The 21,206-nt window shown below is 53.3% G+C and overlaps 7 protein-coding genes across 7 annotated transcripts; 4 read left to right on the top strand and 3 right to left on the bottom strand.

Annotated features, from left to right (window-relative positions):
- Positions 1 to 198: 198 nt before the first annotated feature.
- Positions 199 to 516, bottom strand: BU25DRAFT_420654 (uncharacterized protein; the record flags this gene model as incomplete). Its single annotated transcript, XM_033708033.1, has 1 exon — positions 199 to 516. The coding sequence occupies one exon, from the start codon at positions 514 to 516 to the stop codon at positions 199 to 201; it is 318 nt and encodes a 105-aa protein (XP_033562887.1).
- A 753-nt stretch (positions 517 to 1,269) lies between these two features.
- On the bottom strand, positions 1,270 to 2,347 carry BU25DRAFT_447699 (uncharacterized protein; the record flags this gene model as incomplete). The annotated part of the gene is made up of 3 exons (XM_033709552.1): positions 1,952 to 2,347; positions 1,852 to 1,906; positions 1,270 to 1,737 (listed from the first exon to the last, which is right to left on the bottom strand). Exons 1-3 carry the CDS (start codon positions 2,056 to 2,058, stop codon positions 1,270 to 1,272), a joined length of 630 nt encoding a protein of 209 aa, XP_033562886.1. The 5' UTR covers positions 2,059 to 2,347.
- Positions 2,348 to 3,107: 760 nt separating this feature from the next.
- Positions 3,108 to 3,339, top strand: BU25DRAFT_338994 (uncharacterized protein; the record flags this gene model as incomplete). Its single annotated transcript, XM_033702750.1, has 2 exons — positions 3,108 to 3,223; positions 3,273 to 3,339. The coding sequence occupies 2 exons, from the start codon at positions 3,108 to 3,110 to the stop codon at positions 3,337 to 3,339; spliced, it is 183 nt and encodes a 60-aa protein (XP_033562885.1).
- Positions 3,340 to 7,766: 4,427 nt separating this feature from the next.
- Positions 7,767 to 9,243, top strand: BU25DRAFT_409718 (3-ketosteroid reductase-like protein). Its single transcript, XM_033706116.1, has 2 exons — positions 7,767 to 7,851; positions 7,901 to 9,243. The coding sequence occupies exons 1-2, from the start codon at positions 7,784 to 7,786 to the stop codon at positions 9,156 to 9,158; spliced, it is 1,326 nt and encodes a 441-aa protein (XP_033562884.1). The 5' UTR covers positions 7,767 to 7,783; the 3' UTR covers positions 9,159 to 9,243.
- A 4,102-nt stretch (positions 9,244 to 13,345) lies between these two features.
- BU25DRAFT_430527 (uncharacterized protein) lies at positions 13,346 to 14,255 on the top strand (the record flags this gene model as incomplete). Its single annotated transcript, XM_033708610.1, has 2 exons — positions 13,346 to 13,609; positions 13,671 to 14,255. The coding sequence occupies 2 exons, from the start codon at positions 13,346 to 13,348 to the stop codon at positions 14,253 to 14,255; spliced, it is 849 nt and encodes a 282-aa protein (XP_033562883.1).
- Positions 14,256 to 15,034: 779 nt separating this feature from the next.
- On the bottom strand, positions 15,035 to 17,158 carry BU25DRAFT_325344 (SET domain-containing protein; the record flags this gene model as incomplete). The annotated part of the gene is made up of 2 exons (XM_033702282.1): positions 15,035 to 16,409; positions 16,638 to 17,158. Coding segments are annotated over 2 exons (1,896 nt in total), but the record flags the coding sequence as incomplete, so codon positions are not given.
- Positions 17,159 to 18,632: 1,474 nt separating this feature from the next.
- On the top strand, positions 18,633 to 21,189 carry BU25DRAFT_30395 (uncharacterized protein). The gene has a single exon (XM_033702032.1). It carries the CDS (start codon positions 18,776 to 18,778, stop codon positions 20,861 to 20,863), a length of 2,088 nt encoding a protein of 695 aa, XP_033562881.1. The 5' UTR covers positions 18,633 to 18,775; the 3' UTR covers positions 20,864 to 21,189.
- Positions 21,190 to 21,206: the final 17 nt, after the last annotated feature.

The raw sequence follows: 21,206 nt of genomic DNA, 5'->3' as shown, positions 1-21,206 counted from the left end.
AGCACAGCCGTCTACTGTACTCCTCTCTTCGACACCAGTGATTCAGCAGCCGTGCCTGCATGCCTCACACCCGCCCACAACACACAACTGCCCAATCATGGTTCGTGCACCCTTCATGCCATCTCCACCAAAACTAAAGGTAGACCCGCAAATGTCGCGCCTCGCTGCAGTGCTTGGTGTGAGGTTCTGTTCCAGTTCTCACGCTTTGGAGCATCTCTGGACGTTCTTCATGTCAGTTTGTGAGTATTGTATGGTTCGGTGGAGAAGTCGTTTGCATCGCGTGTGTGTTGGGTCTGCTGGTACGTGGATGTTGGCGTTTCTGACGTGTTCTTGTCTGGAAAGTCGTGGAGGCGGATCGTCGGATGGGTATGTTTCGGGCTGGTAGAATAGTCTTGGGTAGGTCGGTGGGTGAAAGCTTGTTGGGTGTTGCTGTGTTGCAGTTGGTGATGGCGAAGGTATTGAGGTATTGAGGTGTTGGCGGTGGAAATGCGGCTGAGGCTTTTTCTCCCTGGACATTCTGTTTATGAGATCGACTAAGTAGCTTGGTCTTGGTATCTCTCATTCTCATCGTGCCGTTGTTGATGTTGCTTGTGTCTCTTGGCTGTCGTATTCAAAAATTGAATGTTTGTGTCTCTCCCTGTCGTCAGCTAGGCAGGGAGGAGTGAATTGAAGCAGTTGGGGAGGTGCAGGAGGTGGTCTGGTAGGTATGGTGGCGGGTTGGGAAGGCCGGAAGCAGGAGTGTGAGAAAGGCAAGTGTGGCAAGAGTATCTTTGAAGTAGTTGAGGTCAGCGAGCTAATTTACCTATATATATAGGCAGCACCAGAGAAGCTACAAAGAACGATTTTTCAAAATCTTGGATACACATGATGTTCCCGAGGGGCTTCTGGAGCATTGGGATGCTCGGAAAGTATAATTTTGAACAGGTTGGCGCGTGAACAGCTTCTCTGTTGCTGCGTTGTTGCAATTGAGAGACGGCGAAGGCAATTCGTCGGCGGTGAACGTCAAGGTAGAAGTCCTCGATGGGCGAGCAGCTTGTTTTTGCAGGTGTCCCATCTGGTGTGAACGGTGTAGCCTTACGATACGGGTGAGTGGTTGGCTCCAACTCACGCATTCATAGCATATGGCATGTTGCTCCTGACTCCAACCGTTTATGAGCAGACGGCCGGCTCTTCCAAGCAGCTATTATGTTGGAGTAACCCCCTTCTTCAACATCTCCTTCAACAGCGTGGTACAAGCAGTGACCCTTTGTAACCTTCTCTTTTACTGACTTAGCGTGCGCATATCGGTAAGCTCGTAGGCCTCCCTGCTATGCAACATCGGTGAGCTAGGGGCCTCGGTAGAACAAAAGCGAGGTCGATGAAGCCAGCATGCATCCTATGTGGATGGGTGACATCTTTGGTGTCACTCCTCATCCGTCTGACTCTCATCTCGCCTCGGGGCCAATCACAACTATATGATAACAGCCGTCGTCGCACGATCCACAACAGCAGTCCCTCTATTTCCGAGGGCATCATAAAAGCAACAGCAACCTCAGACTGCACCGTTTCCAATGCCGTGTTTCCCCTACACTCCTCTGAAACAGATTGAGGGTGCTGTGCCCCTCTCCGCCGGTGCTTGTGCCTCAAAGCAGACATTTTGGCACATCCTGTCCCTCCGCAAAACCCAACACATCTCCCACCCAGCGCTGAGGTAAGTTTTGTTGCATTGTCTGATTCCGTAACGGCCGGATGTTGTTGCTATAAAGAAACAGGGCGTAGGACGATCGGAGAGTCCACTGCCACGCGTTGGGTGGATCTCTGATCGACAGCTACTCCCCTTCATTTGGCCCTTCCCGATGTTCTCGAACGCACACTACACAGGCATCGAATGCGACGTGCAGCGTCTGACCTTGGTGTGTAGATCAGGCTGTACACATCAGTACAGAGGTATCGACCTTTCAGAAGCACTTACGAAAGATCGAAGTGGAGTCGAGAGTCTCTTTGGTTGTCTCCTGTTTCATTGGACGTTGACGCCCAAACATCCGTAACTCTTACGACTGACCAATAGACCTGCCTCATTAAGGTCAGTCAAAAGGTCAATGCCAAAAAATTAGCGGCAGTTGCAGTCGCCGAGATGTCAAGTGCGGTAGTCGCGGGAGTGTCAACGACTCGCCTGACAGCCTTGAGACGTGACGCATGTCGCCCGATTGGGTTCTCAATTTCACCGGTGCAGCCATTTTGTGCGTGTAACGCTCGCTGAGTCGCGGGTGTTTTCGTAGGCCTCCCTTCCGGACGGGGAGACGGGAGGATGCAGGTCGCTCAGTAGGTTGCCGTCGCGCCGGCCTTGGTTTTGCAAACCATGTTGGCGCGGTGAAGGGGTGCTTGTAAGCAGCGGCATTAACGCGCGTAATATAAGGCCGGCTCACGGATGCCAAGCGTGGAGAAGACGAACTGTATTGGAGAGGTCAAGGTTTCAACGGCGCGGCCACCCCACGCACCATCTCTTTCAACCTTCAGGCCAACGTGGACCCGTTGTGCAGATCAAGCCACTGCCCAAGTTTGGTACACTTGTGTTAGTAACATTCAGTGGCAGAGCTGCGAGATGACACCATGCCGTCTCCCAGCTGTTCCTGTCTTCAACCACTTAGGGTCCTGGTAAGACCTTGCTGCCCGTTACTCGCTACGGCGTTTTTCTTACACACAAACTCTGTAGTCAATGCTTCCTGTAGGCCGCCAGGACACGCCATTACACCCGCACGTTTTCTCGGAAGTGGGTTGGCTTTCAGCTAGCCCAAATTTTGGAAGTGCTCGACCACACTTGCTTTCCCGGCTAAGCAAATCATCGCATCCTCGATGCATGTCACCTGGACTAGAGCCCATCTATGCGGTTTGGCTTTGCATCATGCTTCGGGTACCTGGTTCGCACTGACCTCTAACTGCTACTTTGCATACATAGTAGACGGACCGACGCGCAGCTATGTATGCCTCCGATCACCATCTCAGCTACTCACTGTTGAGCTATCAATACCACCCAGTGACATTCTTACGCCACTACAGTCTATACTGATCTATTTCACCACTCTTGTCGTCAGTCTCCTTTACAAGTTTGCAACAACAACGTCTTTTCGATGTGCGACTACACCCAAGTCCAATACAAATGCAACCATGTACGATACGTGGTTCGAGCCTGGTGTACAAAATACCAAGAGACGCACAAGAGATGCCCTGCAAATGTCATTGCAATGTAAGAACCCTCAAGGTACCTGAATGAGATGATACTGACAGCAACCCAGAGAATACCGACTGGACGAAGATTGCGGTTTGTTCACAAGATACCCTGATGGCATAATATCAATCTAATATCGATCCTAGGTGACTGCAGAACCTCCCCGACCAAGTCACGATTCCGCTAGTCGAACAATTCTTCGATCTCTTTTTCACGGTCTGGTTCTATTACCAAGCAAGGCGCATACGGGACGGCGGAAAGCTGCAGAATACCCATTTTGAGATTGTTTCCACTTGGACATTTTTGGTCAACGTATCACCAGAGCTATGTTTGCTCGTTTTCACGCATATACTATCAGCCTTCGCAGGCGCACCAGCAGAGTTTTTTTTTTGGGAGTAGCTGCGCGACACTTCTGTTAGAACACTTCGAAAACAACCATCGAATCTTTCCTACAACCCTCAACGATATTTTATCAGGATGCCAACAACAAATGAAAGGCGTTGCCGTACTTCAGCATCAATTCTTAAACTTCAGACTGTCGTTGCACTAAAGTCTGCCGCAAACAAACGGCACAGGGGACGGTGTGACACAAGTTTAATGTCCGTCGGGGTGAGCTCCGATCGTTACGCACGCACATCACTGCCACTGACGTAGTGCAAACATTCAAAGGTACGGAATACGCATACCAGCATCTGGCTGCACTCGCGTCTTGCATCATCCTCACTACTTCGCTGCTCATAATCGACCTTCTGTGGAATCACTTGCACCGTCGTTATGGTCTGCACACGCACGGCTGATCAACTGTAACCTTCACACCCCAACACGGAGAAACGCGACCGATGACCCTCGCCGCTCAACACAAAACGCTCAATCTGAGAGTCGAACCTCGGATGCTCCAGCTGTTTCGGATAGCAAAAGCTGGCGGGACAAATAATGCTCCCATCGTACGATAAAGAGTATAATGTGCTCGAACCGCGGCTCAGTGATCGGTCCATCTTGTGCAAAGTATTTGCCTCATTCTATAGTCGTTTCTTACGTAGGTGATACAAGCTCCCGCAAATCGGCAGATGTGTTGTGTTACTATGCTCGCAGGGCGAACATCCAGACCCCGGGAATACTGTGATATAAGGAGCTCATATTACGAGGTTGCTCAGCCAATCAGACTTGTAATCGGCCAATGCACGTACTACATGACATACTGACATACGTAGTTACGAGAGATGAAGGTCGAACTACTGTTTCTCTTCACGACGCACACCTTCTCGTTAGAAATGCGGAACACATCATCAGCACACTCACTAATGCATCTGCCGGATGATTACCTCTTCAGAGGCTGACCGCGATTAGCGGTATCAACATCCTGGCATGCAGTGATGGTGTTGTGGCAGGTGCATACAGATCCAGTGCCGTGACCCAAATCCTGGTTAGCAGATCCTGCGGGCTTCCACATGGTCCGTAACGAACGACCCCGATTAATCAAACTGGCCGTTGGTCGCTCTTATCGCAACTGGGGGTGGTGTCACAAAGAAGCGCCTTAGAATTCCAAGCGAAGCTTTGGCTTGAGCGTACCGCTTGTCGGCTTCACTGTTGCCCGCAAACTATTTCAAAGGGCTTCTAACTCATCAAGACTATGCCACTAGCGTCCACTGAACGCGCAGTTATGAGCTCCGCGGAGCAGATATACAATCAACCACATTCAGCAAGGCGGACGGACTCGGGCTCCACCTCGCATCCAACCGGCCAACGCCTCATCCTCTCAAAGTGGCATCGTGGACGGACGCCCTCCTAGCGAATGGCGACTCGATCCTGAAGGACCTTGAGCGTTAGGTGCAATCTCACTGCCGTACACATCCTAGCCCCACTATCATGCATCTACACTGCTCACTAGCTTTGTAGGGATTGTGGTCCTGTCCACCAAATTCCGAGAGACTGAATCTTCCGGTGACAGAGCCGTTGCCGAAACTTCAGTTTGACGGGAACTGACCGCAAACTGGGCCCTGTTTCAAGTGCAGCATCCGTTTCTCCGTGCCTTCATTTATCATACGAGGTGTTGGTCCTGGCGCCGCAACATTCAACGTGCCGTTATGGAGCAAGTCCATGACGAACCTGCAGAAAACAAGGCGGGCAGTCAGCACCGATCGCGCCCCACGATCCCTGACCTCACATACTCAGCGATCGGATGGAAGTTGAGTCTCCACACTGGCACAGTCTATATGCACATAAAGACTAAGAGGCAGTGGTGCAGGGCTCCTGGCTTCACAATTGTTCCAAATGGTGCTCGCTTAGTTGCGATCGTGTAATGAGGCCCCAATAGCTCAGTCGAACATGGCAAGCATACTGTACACTTGGTCAAAACGATGTTGCCCTGGATTCTGGTAGATCTCAATGTTCAAGCCTCAAGGGTCAGCCTTGAAAGGATTGATGGTCGTCTTACAGACTCGGGGCAAAGGTGCGAGCCAATCGTTAGCCTTGTCGAGGCCCGCACCAAACCTGCCCTCGTCAAAGTAAACCCTACTTTCCGACTTCCTGCAATCTGGACCGGTATTTCCACCCAGAGCCACCGAACAAATTGATCGAGGAGCGCATTGATTGTCGCCAAAAAGCCACCTGCATCGGCAAGTTAACTACAAGCTGCTGGTGCTACCATCGACACATGCAGGATCACGAACGGTCGACTTTAGTGCTCGACGTTACTGAAACGAGCGACAGGGCACCACAGAGGACGATCTGATTCATGCCTTGGGTACCGGCGTTTTGGCTCGCGGGAGCGGGCCGAGTTCTGACAGAAAGCCCCGTTTCACTCGCAGGACGCAGGCAGTCGGCCCTACTGAATCAAGCCTTCACGTTCGTGTTCAGAAACTTCCTCCGTTGCATATATCACATCATCTCCTTTGTTCCTCGAAGTTCAGAGGGAAGATCAAACAAGGCCTCGATATCGCTCGACTGCCGGTCATAGCCAAGACACAGGGTTGTCTTCCATGCTGACCAAGAGCTGAGCAAGCGCAGGCGCAATTCAGGCCTGATACTTCACTCTATCACAAACCTTCGTCGACATTACTAACACCAAAGTTCGTAGGGGTTTCACGCCAAACTCACCACATGAGCCCACTTCTGGTCCTCGATGCTGTCTAGACAAACCTACCCTGCCTTGGCTTAGGCCATTTCTAGCCAACAAAGTTGCATGGTCACCCGCCTTGTGCTCAACTTAACCGTTGCGAAGAAACGGAGCGAAATCCGTCCACATGTCCTGCGAACCCGTTTACGACGATCACCAAAGAACGAGCCTAGTTGTTGGACTGAAACGCGCGTCGAACTTATCACGCGTGGCATGCATACGAACGCTCAGTGCAGATGTAATATTGGAAACTTATCAAGTGGGTTTTCTTAGACGCATGTTTAACGCGTCGATTGATGTACACGCTGCACTTACAAGGTCCAGGCATCCCTACGGAAATCTTCACTTCTCGCGTCTTCTCCGCAGCACTTACGTACTCACAAAGTAGCCGACACCAGTTCTTGCTGTGTTCTTCGCATCCATTGAACCGACGACAATGCCGCGACGGTCCTTCTCCGGTGGCTGTCGACCAGCATCCATCTTCCCCGCGAAGCGCAACGTCTCATCCTTAGCGCTCGGGAGCCGACCAGATTTGCCCGCCTGACGACTCACGAGTCTTTCACCTCACGATACGGAACCTTCGGGGTAGATAAGTCGACGAGGATACCTTGGAGAGCCAGTGCGCAGTGATCAGGCGTTCGAAGTGAATGGTCTGACTCTGTGCTGTGGCCCGAGTAGACAGTGATAGCGGGTGTGAAAGTTACGGCATTGCTGAACGCACCCTGAACGGAGAGCTCGTCGCAGTTCTTTCTCAAGGTAGGCGGTGAGAACCTGGACAACGCTCAAGCAACCTTCAGCATGCTGCCTCAGTTTGGTCAGAGGTAAAGAGGTTGCCAGATAAGACTGCGGTAATGGGCGGAAAGCTCCAGCGCCGAATGCATGAACGTGTCATCAGGTTTAAGCACGACGCAAGCAAGGACTCTTGTTGGATCATAGCAAAGTGGAGGGTGTACAACCTTGAAGAGCACCATCCTAGCACGGCATTTGGCCGAGATGTTGCAGTTGCTGTTCGAGGGGTCGTGCGTACCATATGCAAGCACATGTCAGAGTAACGGCATGAAGCAAACGAAGTTGTGTAGGAAGGATTCTTACTATGCAACCTGCGCGACACAACTTAGCTGAGCTATGATTCGGCACGAAAGTACCGCCAGCCAATGGGAGACCAGCAGGCCAATGGCACAGCCGGTGGCTCAGATGGCAGTACTGATGAGGATGTTGGCAACTGCTACCACACGCCAATACATAGCTCTACTCTGTATCACAAGGTTATCCGGTATGCTGATCGCAAACTTTGTCAAACTCGCATTCGCACTCGATCATTCTTATATATGACCCAATCATATTATTGCTGTGATGGTATTATTTGATTGGCTCTATCTCAAAGTGTAAGCGAAAATAGGAACAGGAAATTGCGGCGTTCAGCGTTCGAGGAATTGCATCATTCCCATTTCAGCACGCCAAAAATGTCATACCTTGAAGACATACCACAACCTGAGAATGGGTACTATGTCCTCGTCACCGGTTCCAACAGGTAAAGCTACTCTATTTCCCCGCACGTGCCTTGATTGACATATCTACAGTGGCCTGGGACTTGGCATATGCACACGAATAATCGATGAGTTCCTACAGACACGCCCGCAAATAGAATCCCTCGTCCTCATCATTACCACCCGAGACAAGAAGAAAGGCGACGCCACGATCGAGACGGTCGAAGCACATCTACGCAAGGTCTGCCGCCAGCATGAACGAACATTACCGGGCGTCACGCAGCTGCTACAGGGGCGCATACACTTTAGGCAGGAGCGATTGGACCTCTTGAGCCTTGTCTCGGTGCAGAAGCTTAGCAAGAAGTTGCGCGAGACAACGCCCAAGCTCGACGTCGTCATCTGCAATGCGGGTATTGGCGGCTGGACAGGCTTAAACTGGCCTCTGGCGGTCTGGAGCTTCCTCCGACGGTGGAGGATGGCTGCCAGTTGGCCCACCTACAAGATATCGGGCAAAGGATGGGTCGCCAGACCACAACTACCGGCCAAAGATGGGCAGCCACATGAGGAGCCTGCGCTGGGCGAGGTCTTCTGCGCCAATTTCTTCGGTCACTACCTGCTGGGCCACTACCTTGCACCGCTGCTCGCACGACACCCCAGGAGTCAAGGTACGAGAGGCAGATTGATCTGGACAAGCAGTCTGGAAGCATATGCGCATACTCTGAACATCAACGACCTCCAAGGCATTACTTCTGAAGACGCAGCATACGAGTCGTCGAAGCGATTGACAGACGTCATGGGTATCACATCAAGACTACCAGCCACGTCCAATGCCGTGGACCAGTACCTCGACTTACCCGACCAATCCGCTGATACTACGAAGCCTCTGATCTACGTCACGCATCCCGGTATTACCGCGACCACCATCTTCACCCTTCCGCTCATCCTCGAATACGCCATGGTTATCGCCTTCTACGTCGCCCGCTGGCTCGGCAGCCAATGGCATCCCATTACCCTCGAGAAAGGCGCTGTCGCCATGGTCTGGCTTGCACTTGCCAAGCAGAGCACACTTGATACTATGGAGGAGAAGGAAGGTGTGGGCAAGTGGGGCAGCGCAACGGACTTCTGGGGTCAAGAGCGCGTTGAGCGGACAGAGGTGTCTGGCTGGGGCTGGGGAGGCAGGTTGGGAGAGTACAAGAGGAAGGGGAGAGACCCGTTTGCGAAGGACCTTACGAAAGAGGAGAGGGAGAAGTTTGAGGAGACGGGGAAGAGGTGCTGGGAGGAGATGGAGGCGCTGCGATGTGAGTGGGAGGACAGGCTGAGGCAAGCTGGCATTGCGGTCGAGATGGAATAAGCATGGATTTGAGACTACCATCACGTTGTACGATCATGTAAAACAGGCGTATTCGCGCCTCAGTAGCACATTGTAATAATCGCACTTTCTTCTTCATGACCCACATAACAAGCAACCGTATCAACCGTATCAATCCATCATCCTCAGCCCACTTCCAACCCTCCATCCCACTCTGCAAATCCGAAGACGTTGAGCAAGTTTCTGCACCGTTGAACACGATAAGCCCTTGCGGCTGTTTCACAATACGATGCTCAGGTCTGGCCCCGAGTTTGGCCTCACATCCAGCCTGCGGCAGTCGAATTCTCTCGTCGACTTTTGGCGTCGGCTTTTGGCGTCAACTTTTGATGAGCTATGATGTAACATCATGCATGGCTAGTGTAGTGAACCGCAGTTCAGAGAGGTTCGGCCATCATCCTTTGAGTGCACGAGGTGGATGCCCAAATTGAGTCTGGAGTAGGAGTGAAAACCACTTTGACCTCGATTCGAACTATAGCATCAGCAACGTGTAGGTTTCACCAACGCAGGGTCGGTGGGAGTACACGTCTAACAGCAGGGACAAGAACGTGCAAGGTTGTACCTGCCACTCAAACAACAGCTCTACCCCCTCATCCTTTACAATTGTACACGACAGATCATCGATAGCTGCTTATCGGCGAAACAATGGATCAGGTATTGGCCTCAGACTCACATAGGACATTTAACCAATCAATCAATGGATTGGGCATCTCTGCGTGACAGCCTTCTAGAAGGCAACTCCCAAGGGTTGAACCATCGCCACCGTCGAACCTCCCTTGCATATGGCACGGCGCTACGGCGGTAGCTCGTGGAGTTGTGGTTCGCGCCCGCTCTCACCGTTCTGACGCCGTTGCCTCCACCACTGTGCTTTTCCCACGCTCTTGAGAACAAATGAGTGCGCCAAGCGAGCGTGGCTTCATCACACATGCTTTTCCCGTGGTGGTGAATTATCGTCGATGCAGGGCGGTCCTGCACAGATCCCGGGACAGCACATTGGGGTCTACGATCTAATGCACTGATCCGCAGCTAGCACGCCCTGCAGCCAATTGCAGAAGCTGGGGAATGCAAGCCGTTGCAGCGGGATAGCGCCTTCGCCTTCTAGTGATGCATGGCCCTGAGCAAAGGGACCGACATTTGCAGGCGCGCTCCACAAACAACATGCAGCTGCTGCCCGAGGCACATTGTTCCTTCCTGTCTCACTTCCCCTCTCGCTGCGCGCTCATATTTGGGACGTTTGCTTCCCTGCGCCAGAACGGCCGCAGTCGTCAAGACCCTATCCGCTCTGGTTGGGTGCTCTATTCCATTGCTCCTCCGGTGACGTGCATTCCACCGCCTTTTGGAGCTTCACCAGCCCCCAGCCAACCAATCTCTGCTTTTTGCGCTCATTCGACACCGCAACGATTGAGACATGGCACCACAGGTTGACCCTCTATCGAGCGACTTCCCTCCCGTGTTTGCGCGCAACGATATCTGAATCGTCTTCACGATCACAAGAACATTACTCAAACACCGCGACAGACCGTTCCGGTTCACGTTACACTAGACACCTACCCCGTTCGATGACGTTGCGCTGGACCTTCTGCGCTTTACAACGCTCTTCAGCAGTTGCGTAACTCAAGTATACAAACCAAAAGAGGGGGAGCATCTCATTGTGGAGCCAGGGTTGTTGGTTTAGAGTCCTTTGTTCGCATCTTTGACATTGTGCAAAACAAATGAGTGGCTCGCAAACCCATATATCCAGTCCCTGCGCACGACCCGCACCCACACACTCAGACATTATTGGTACCGACCATAATAACTATCACTACGATTAGGACGGCGAAATGGCAACCCCGCCTTCGTCGCGAGGGTCTTCCTTGGATCATACCTTCAGGCTTGCTACGCCCGAACCGAAACCAACTTTCAACCGGTCAGCAACCTCCGTGAGCGTGCCCAAGTCAGAGTACCTGCGGCATGCGCTCCAGGCGCGGCGAGCTCAAAACACACCCACGCCAGCGCCAATCGATACTCTTACCCCACGTCGCGCAGCACCGATACCCTCGGTGTTACACACACCAGCTGCGTCGCCAGACGCATTTGACGAGTTCGACCTCCCAGAAGAACTAATGACACCAGAATCTCCTATTCGCAGGCGGCGCGCGAATGAGAAAGATGATACACCACCTCGCGGCAAGACGAATCTGGAGCTAAGTGCTGAGGTTGAGAAGCTAAGGGAAGAGCTGATCAAGCAGAACATTCGAGTGGAATTGCTCAAGAAGAACAACCATGAGCTGCAAGCCAAGTGGGTGCAAGCCAGAGAAGAGGCAGATGTGCTTAAGCCGCTGGAAGAGGAGAACCACGAATTGCGTGCCGAGAACAGGAGGCTGACAGAGAAGCTGGTTAGCCACCAACATGATATAGAACAGCTCGACGAGTTGAACCAAGAACTTGACAAACTGTATTTCGAAAGGAAGGCAGTGGAAGAAGCGAACGAAGCTCTGAAAGAGGAAGTGGTGAACCTTACCAATGTCAACAAGGAGGCTGTCACAAATATGCAAGAAACGGAGGAGGCTTTGAACGAAGCTGTGGAGATGATCACAAATCTGGAGAGCGAGAAGCTGCATCTTAAGGAGGAAATCAACGATCTCAAAGCGAGAGTCGCTGCGATAGAATCGAGGCAGGTCGACGGCACCGCCACGTACCCTCAGCGTGTCTACAGCATCGACGAACAGCGCCCCGCGACCAGCTACGATGACTCGGATTACTATAGCCAGCCAGCGACGCCTCGCGCAGGTGTTGACAGAGACGCGCATTCTATTCGCTCAGAAACGTCGGTTCGTTCGAAGCGGTTTATCGAGCTGACCAAAGAGCGGACATGTTCAGCGCGTGACTTGTCGAAGCGGATGTCAGATGCTTCTTTGAGAGCGACAAGTATGATCTCCACTGTACAAGTACCTGAGATTCCACAAATACCTGAAGAACATGCGGAAGTCACACCTCGAACCGTCGATGAGCGTTTCAGAGAGCGAAGGTATCGTGAAGAGCCCGGTGTCGAGCAAGTCATCGCCAGGTCAGGTGCAGATTTGCGTCGGCCTGCGACAGTCGCTCCAGTGCAAACGCACCAACCTTCCGGGATTCGCAGCCTGTATCGACTGGATCAGATGCAACGCTCAAGCACATCGCGACCCTTATCGACCCACACTCCCACTTCGAGTAGAAGCTCAAAGCCTCGAACCCGCACACACTCCGTTGCCGAACCTTCTCCAGCACCACCGCCGCGTATGAGCAGCCGTCATGCACACACCACTAGCGATGATCGTCTACGACCTCAACCATCTGATGGCACCCTCGAATCGAACACAACAAATGGCACCCTTATAGGGTCAGAAGAACAAGAGCTAGAGCAAGTACTAACCACATGGACTTCAGCAAGCCCTCGTACTTCAACGGTTTCGTTACTAACATCCCCTCGTATAGATCGACCAGACAGCGAACGCTGGTGGAAAGACACGGAAAACGTGAGACCGCTGCGGACGAGAGCGACGACGAGGACACTAAGGGCAGATTTCTCCTCAGACGAAGGAGACTCGGGTTCAAAAATCTTCGCCATTAGGGCAGACGGAGTCAGGACAAATCCTACGACGCCTGGGACGGAGAAGCCAGAGAAGGATTTCCATTTGAGTCCTCGAGAGCAATGAGGAGTAGTTAAGAGGAAAACCATCACGAAACTCGAAGGGAGTATACGGAGACGGCATCACGAATCGGGTTGAAAAAGTATAATGACTGTACGTTTCATGTTTTCCTTTGTATAATGAGCGGCTTCAGCATGGCGTTTCCTTTTGGGGTTGTTCCGCAGCGAGTCATGACATGGTCCACCACTTGGACAGCGAAGCTTTTTGGCTTTCACGCGCCGGCGCTGCGCTTTTTGGACCTGCTGGCATGCAGAGTGTATCATCAGACTTGTTGCAATATCTTTTCGCAGTGAATTGGTGAAAGTCCTCGCACGTGATGATCTCGGAGGTGCCACGTTTACTCCGCATTCCGCTCCACCCCAACCACGGTTCCGTCATCGCTTCCCTCCCAACGCCCACGTCCTTCCTCTCTTTGTAGCGCTCAAGCTTCACCCAAGACACTATGCGACCGCAATAATCTCGACCACCGCTACGCTTGTGTCTGCACCTCCCCTTGACACGATGATATCCTCAGGGTTTACAAACGCACCTGTCTCGCAATTCCTCGTCTTCGGAACCGTCATCGGCGCTCTCGTCGCTACCATCACCGACACAAGATACTACCTGCCTGTTGCTGTTGTACCGCACATTTGGGGCTATGGACAGCTATGGCGGTTTGTGACGTGGGGCTGGGTGTTTACGAATAGCACCGAGGTGCTGTTTGGCGTGTTGGCTTTCTACCAGCTGAGGGTCGTGGAAAGGCTGTGGGGGAGCCGGAAGTTTCTTGTACGTATACATACTCTTGAGCTGGCAACCTGGGGAATCACGTGCTAACATACACAAACAGTCCTTTCTCGTCGCAACCCTCCCATACACAACCCTTCTCCCCCCGATCCTCCTAACCTTCGTCCTCCGCCCCCTCACGTTCGGATATATAAACTACCTGCCCTCTGGTCCGACCAGTATCCTCTTCGCCCTCCTCGCAAACTACTACGCCGCTGTCCCATACACATACAAATACCGCATCGCCCCTTCTTCCCCTTCCTCCACCGCCCCCACCACAGCACAACAAGCTACCAGCATCTGGTCACGCAGCATCACGATCACGAGCAAAGCGGCGTCCTACCTCCCGCCCTTCCAACTCGCGCTCTCCCAGTTCCCCGGCTCTTTGCTCGCGGCTGCCGTGGGCTGGGCGGTCGGGACAGCATATCGTCGCGACTTGCTGCCTGGAGCGTCCGGGTGGAGGGTGCCGGGGTGGATGGTTGGGCAGGAAGAGGGCGACAAGGGTGGGTTCGAGGGGCTGAGACAGAGACTGGAGAGTGAGAGGGGGGACGGGGCGAGTACGGGGATCCTGGCGGGGGAGACGGGCGGGGCGAGGCAGAGGAGGACGTTGGGAGAGATGATTGGGGGGCAGTTTGGGGCCAGGGGGTAGGCAATGAGGTCATCAGATGGAAGGCGGACCGATTCTTGGCGAGGAAATGAAGGATAACAGCAATCAAACACGCACGAGCTCTGTATTTCAACGCATATTCACCGCCGTCCCGCACTATCATGAGTCTTGCCAAGGCACTCCAGAATCTTGAGTCTGTTGGAAAACCACAGAGCCACCGGCTGTAATTGAAATCTCCACAAAGCTCAAGATCCCGCAACTGTTCTATCTAACGTCTAGCAGGTCGATATCCTAGTCACAATCACAATGAGATGCACACCGACCACAGTCAGGGTGCCCCATCGTTGCACTACAATCGCTCTCGCCGCATCTATGATTCAACAGCTTAGTGGGGTTTCGAGTTGCCATGTCTGTAGGAGGAAATCGTGTTGCTTTTGGAGGGATACCAGACGGTGTCAGGTGTTGCGCGGACGCTGGCGCATCGAGAGCTTACAGTTTCGGAACGTCACTTGCAGGCTGACGCTTCCAGGCAAGAATGGGAGTTTGGAAAAATTGGAAACAGGTGGATAGGGGAGATTGCATCGATCTTATACCTACGTGTATCGAAGGATTGCATGATCCCGCTTGTGACAAGGCGAATCAAGTGTAGGTCATACACCCTCAGCCTTTTATCTAGGGCTCACCTCTAACTTGATGTGGCATGCGCATGTTGTTCGCTAAGAGTGGGGGAGCCAGCGATGGCTGTGGTTGCGAACTGACCGTACGGACCAGAAGTCTGGCTAACCGCAGGCTTCGTCCTTCACGCAGTCCGCTCATGCGCCTGAGATCTCTTTGTACATCCACTCCCCGTCTTCCTCAGCTCCGACGAACAAACACATCTCCACTCCCTCCACCCCAACAACCGGCAAGACCTCAGCCTGCGCAACACCCATCCCCCACATCAGCAGCCTAACGCCCAGATTCTCCGTGGGTCCATTGACAAACGCTTTCTCCCCCTTCGCCTCCACAAACGTCACCCCCAAATCATCCAGCACATCACTCGGCCCTAGTTCTTCTCCCTGGCCCTCCAGCACCAAGAAGTCGTCAAGGTTTTCGTCTAGGAACGTGTATGTTTCCGCGTCTTCGATGCCGTCTTCCACCCTCGGTAGGGCGTGTGTAGAAGTCAGGGATGTGAGGAGTGTGGAATTCTCGCCGCCAGCATTATCGGTGTTGGTGAGGATCAGAGCGGCATAAACTACAAGTAGAATTGTCCAGACCGTTCGCTCAATTTGCGGATTGTTGAGGCGGTGCTTGTTGAGGTGGTGCTTGTTGAGTCCGGCTGAGAATTTGGTGAAGGCGGCGGGGTATTCGGCGCGCAGGGCGGCGAGGCCGTTGGAGATGGTTAGAAGTGCTGAGCGCTGTGGCAGTGGAGTGTTGGCGGGGATAAGGAGACTGTCGATGGCGGATTGGAGTTCGCTGCGTACGGCGTGGATGATGCGTGCTTGGCCGTCGCGGTAGGATTTTGCGAAGCGCTGCTTGATGTTCTGAGGCTCTGTGGCAAAGATGAGCGGGAGGGCGGAGCTCCGCTGTGTAAGGGCCTGGTGGAGAAGGACTAGGACTTGTAACGTGATTCTCTCTCCTGGCCTTTCGACATCGATGTCGTCCAGACTTATGTCGAGGGAAAGGACTGTCTGGATGAAGAAGAAGTGTACGATATATGGCGGCACACCGCGGAAGTACGGGACATGGTTCTTATACCGCCCAAATGGATGGCCCTTGGCACGGAGGAAGTCTTGCTCTTTGTTCGGGTCCGTCTGCAGGAATGATGTATCCATGCCAAATGGCACACTTTCTGGCTTCATCAGCCCCATCTGCGTGGCATACTGTACAAGTTCAGGTGGGAAGGCGAGTTTTAGAGCGAATTGTTCGATGGGGTTGTCGGCGAGACAGAAACCGTATCCGAGTAGCAGCTCATCGTTTTGTTTCGGTGCGTAGTTGTTGAACAGCTCTTCGTTGGCAGTAAAGCTGGAACTGTTGAGGCAGCGGAGGGTAAAGGATTGGTGCGGTTTGAAGTCCCATTCTACTTTGGCGGTGACGGAGTGGTTGAGGATGTCGACAACTGGGAAGAGGATAGGGACGGTCTCGATCTCTGGTAGGATATGTGTTGAGATGAATGCTCGGGATGTGAATATGGTGGCGGCCCAGAGGAGTGATTCACTGGTGACTGTTAGTGTGATACTTACCAACCAAGTCTATCGTCCTGTGGAAAAGGTGGTGCAAACAGGCTATCCATGAAAGCCTGCCACTTCGGACCAGTGGATCGGGTTTGCTGATTCGAGGTGGCCTTCAGTATACTTGACTCGATAGTAAGATGCTTTAATGTCTGTCTGAGTGACTGGGCGCGATCGTGCTGGGGTTGGGAGCCTCGTCGCTGCGAATACTTACAAATCTACTTCATCAGCCCACGCAACACCGACCTCTTTCAAGACGTTGACGGCGTGCTCCCACTGCTTTTGATAGTCTACCTTCCTTTCTTTGAGAGCAGGCGCTAGGCTAGTGCCAGCAAGGAAAGCCACATCCTCTTCATCGAACCACAAAGGCGTGGTCATACTCGCCACTCCAGGCAGACATGCGATATAGTAGTGCCATGGCGAGTCCTTGCCTTGGTTGCGCTGTTCAATCAAGAGCAGATACGTTAGTATGTGGTCTGGTATCTTGCCACGACACTGCTGTAGGGGGCTCGTAATTGGTAACACCTCTTTCCGATCAGGGTCTAGGTTGAGGCTCGAAAGCGTCAGCTTCAAAGGACAAGTCACCACCTCTGGTGTTGTTGGCCTAAGCGCTCGCATGTGATGGCCTTGAGACTCGCTGTAGACAATCTGAATATCCGGACTCAGCCAGCCTCCATTCTGGGTGAACCAGGATAAGAGCTCTTCGACCAACGGATGTTTGCCGGAACTGTGACTCGAGTTTGATGATGCATCAATGCCACCTTCGGATTGGCGCTCGTCTGATGGCATGATAACTTGACTTGAGGCTCTAGGGCTGCTGACGAGAGCCTCTATCACAGCCAATTCGGCCGCAGTGGTAATCCAAACCGGGTTACGATTCGTCACAATCGTACATGCAATCGCTTGGGCGAGTAACCGATTTGCTGGACCAGCTCACAAGTTCACGAGCAGATCGGCCTCGGCGCAAAATTTGACGCAGTGCACGGAGAGCGGATGACAGCGGGTACCGATCGGACGAACAGCCAGGGCGAGAACAGGGTCAGAAACGATTTTGCAGAGGTTGCGAGAGAACGGTGATGCAAAAACGACGCAGCAATCGGCTGATGCTTGTGTGGTGCGGGCGCTTTGGCGAGCGGTGAGGGGTGGTGAACGTTGGTTTTTTTCATGCGGCCATCTTTGGTGTTCGTCTGTCTAGTTCAAGCCAATGCGACATCGAGCCTTGTTCAAGCTTTCCATGCATCAACGAAATCCTTCTTGGATCTTTCAAATGCTTCATCAAAGCTGGGGTTCCATGGTCCAAGCATGTTTATCGCGCCCGGAGTTCAGGATAACGCAGCTCGCTTGAGCTTATCGTGACACGGCTGGCGGCCAATAAGGTTCTTAAGGTTACGTATACGATCAATATACGCGTGCTCCAGCTGCAGTCTTGCACTCTCGCACTCTCTGGCGGTGTCGCACGCATCAGTTGTTACAGCTCAACCCCATCCGGATGAGAGCGGAAATCGCGATCGTGAATGCTGTTATAAAGTCTCTTCTGTGGCTGCTTTTACGGCTCTGTCCTGGCCGTCAGCGAAATGACCGAAGGCCGTAAGCAGCCAGGGAATTGCTGTGGTGACGACGACGTACTCGGGGGCCGCATGCTGAGGCGTCCTCATCGCCAAGCAGCCAGGAGACGACGGAACAAGGCAAGTTCACGACGGCCTAGCCACAGTTGCATGAAACAAACAAGATGAACGAATCAGGTACGTGTCTGTGCAGTGTGCTTGACCAGTTGCGTCTCGAGTGTGCTTTGGGTGATCCATGCGCTAACGGGTACCGGGACGATTGATATGACGGCGTTGGAGTGTGGCCTCGTGCCTGAAGCGACGGACAAAAAGATGGCCAGGCCGTTGGACGCCGGCAGAAATGAAAGTGAGCGTGTGATGAGGGGGAAAGCAAGAGCCGACCATCCGCGTGCATTGTCCAGCGCTGCATGTCTTCCTCTGAGGTCGCTGTGAAGACTGTCCTTCTGCCACATCTCGGATCCTGAGACACATGGTACACTCTATTCGCTTGCAGGGTGCCATTGGCTGTCGCTTCCCTGCATAAGATCAGCTTCGTGCTAGCTGTGGCTTGTAAGTAGTCAGCCCTTGTTGCGTGAGCATTGAGCACTGGCGCGCAGGCAGAGTGCGCTTTTTGGCGGAGAGGGGCTGCTCCACGGTCCCCTCAAACCTCCAGGCGCACAGGTATTGCGGACCTCAAATAGAAACATGGCCGCTTGCTGCTTATTCTCCCCTTTCCGGGACTTTCATCTGCACACAGAAGTACTAATTCCACTGCCAGCATGCTGTGTCGATCGCCATAGCAGGTGCAATGTTGCTGGACATGTTGACCACTGGTGCTGCCGCCAAACACGGCCATGAATGCTCACCACCACGGCGCCTGCCCTCGCCGGCGAACACTAAGAATGGCGCCTACTCGCTGGCTCAGATGCCGCTCTCCATTCTCGGTTCCGTGCTGAGGTACCAGACCCCGTCGCCGGCGACATCGACCCAACACGGAGACAACACGGAGACACCCACGAAGCATGTAACGAATGCAGCCTCTCCTATGCTCTCCCCCTACAGCCCTCCCACCAACATCGACTCTCACGCCCCCTCTCGGCCTGGCTCCTCTGGCAGCAGCGCAGTTGCCGACGAGAAGCCGAAGAAGAAGACGCCCCGCCCTAAGACATCCTTCATCATCGCCCACCCACCCCCGACCGTCCACCCGCGTTCCAAGTTGCACATACGCCCCAAGGTGCAATTGCAGCTCCATCAGATCCTCAGCTCCCAACGCCCTAAGCCCGTATACGAAGTCATTCCCTTTTCACTGCTCGCTCCCCGCTCGACACGCCGTCTTACTCGCACCTTTAACACCAGGGAAAGGCTAGGCCACAGTGACCTGCTCGTTGTGAAGGCCGCTGCATACGGTCAGACTGACGAAGAGCACAAGTCCGATGACGAACGATGGGGATCCAGAGAAGTAATTGCCGTCATCTGCCCGGGTAAGACTGAAAGAGGTCAAGTCGTCAGCAACACGGAGATATGCATGGACGACGGGACGAGCCGCTGGGAGGTGACCTCCATGCCCAACGGCGGCTACGAGTTCAACTCCCTCGACGAACATGGCCTGGCCATGAAGGCACGTTGGGTCGTGAAGCCTCCCAACTCTCGACGCATTTCTGGCCTCTCTGTTAACTCCCAGTTCTCGCCTGGCCTCCCACCGAGCAAGGACGACGCTAAATGGAATTTCAGCGCCATCAGCGCCAATTCTAGACGTCACCCTGTCATTGCCAGCATGACTCGGACTCGTATCGACGTAAACGACTCGTACACCATGCCGGCTGCCACGCAGCCGTCGACACCCAGTGTACAGGTGCCCACGTCACCCGCCCTTACGCCTGCAAGCATCGACGCTACTTCCTTCCTCGACGCCATCGATCGATCTCCGATCAAGACCGAAGAAGCGCTGCGGCGCTTCATTGTTGTCAGCGGCATCTGGGTTTCCTCTCTGCACGAAAGTTATGAGCATGCTAGTTCTCCACTTTGTCCCTCATTCAACACTTCTGGTAACATTCGTCCTCCAGTGTGCCGCACAGTTTCCATGTCCTTCCTTGACTCGCCGCGCTCGGCATCTCCAGCTTCGATCGACGAAAATGAGAAGTCTATTCCTAAGCTGCTTCGGAACACCTCGCAAAGATTGAGCCGTAACGCAAGCTTTATCGAGCCTCCATCGTCTCCTATGTCAGCTAAGATAGCACCCTCCTCTCCCACCATCAAGACTCGCTCGCGACGCGCGAATTCTACTGGCACACACAACCTTTACAGTTTGACTGGCAGCTTAAAGAAGCGCTACGGTATCCCATCTCAAGTCGAAACGCTCTCAGAGACCGAAGAAGACAAGGAGAACAAGCGCAGCGAAGAGATCTCACGACTCAAGCAACTGGCATTTCCAACACCAATCGAGGCATCACCAGCCGAGATTCCCGCAGTCGAAGCTCCTCCGCGACTGCCCGTTCTCATCATACCCACAACAACCGTCATCCGCCCCTCGACCGATGGACCAGCATCTCCCATACTTCTTCCTTCGCCGCAGCTGCCGGAATCAGACCGCACGCGTAAAACTCAATCAGCATTCAATCCCATCATTACTGCTGGTATGTGGGACTCCGGGGTTACCGACGGACCAGGCTTGAAGAGACGACCTACCAGCATGTTTGTCATGAACGAACGTAAGAGGAAGGAGGAGAAAAAGCGCGGGCGCAGTGAGGGGAGGAGTAAGAAACAGGAGAGGGAAACGCTGGATTTCAGCACGAGCAAGGAGGACTTGAAGAAGGGCAACAAAGAGGACTGCACGGGCATGGGGAGGAAATTTAAGAACAGCCTCAAAAGCATGTTTGGGCGGAAGGGGAAGACCTGAACGATGTTTCGTTACGTTTTGAATATCTTGCATGGCGGACTGGATAGCGAGTCCTGCCTGGCGCTTGTCTTGGATACTGTTCCCTACATTTACTATCACTACTCAAGATCGATCAATTTCCTAGGTGCGCACACTCTACGATACCCAACTATCTGGTACTGTTCAAACCAGTCTACTCTTCGCAGCCCTCAACCCCTCCTCAGCTCATTCTGTGACCCTCCGCCCTCGGCCGAGACCAGCAATTCTTCTCACCGTCCTTTCAAATGCGACACCTAACGTCGTGCGTGCTACCAAGGTCGGTACGAATGAAAAAGCAAAACTCTCACATCACCTGCGTTGCACA

This window comes from Macroventuria anomochaeta (genome assembly GCF_010093625.1).
Source record: "Macroventuria anomochaeta strain CBS 525.71 unplaced genomic scaffold BU25scaffold_12, whole genome shotgun sequence".
Taxonomy (NCBI): domain Eukaryota; kingdom Fungi; phylum Ascomycota; class Dothideomycetes; order Pleosporales; family Didymellaceae; genus Macroventuria; species Macroventuria anomochaeta.
The sequence above is the reverse complement of the archived record's forward strand: the minus strand, read 5'-3'. Positions and strand labels throughout refer to the sequence as shown.

Excerpts from the sequence above, each read along its gene's own strand:
- BU25DRAFT_409718 (XM_033706116.1), top strand. The coding sequence starts at position 7,784 with ATGTCATACCTTGAAGACATACCACAACCTGAGAATGGGTACTATGTC. Across the intron at positions 7,852-7,900 it reads CTCGTCACCGGTTCCAACAG|TGGCCTGGGACTTGGCATAT; the intron begins GTAAAGCTACTC and ends ACATATCTACAG.
- BU25DRAFT_30395 (XM_033702032.1), top strand. The coding sequence starts at position 18,776 with ATGTTGCTGGACATGTTGACCACTGGTGCTGCCGCCAAACACGGCCAT.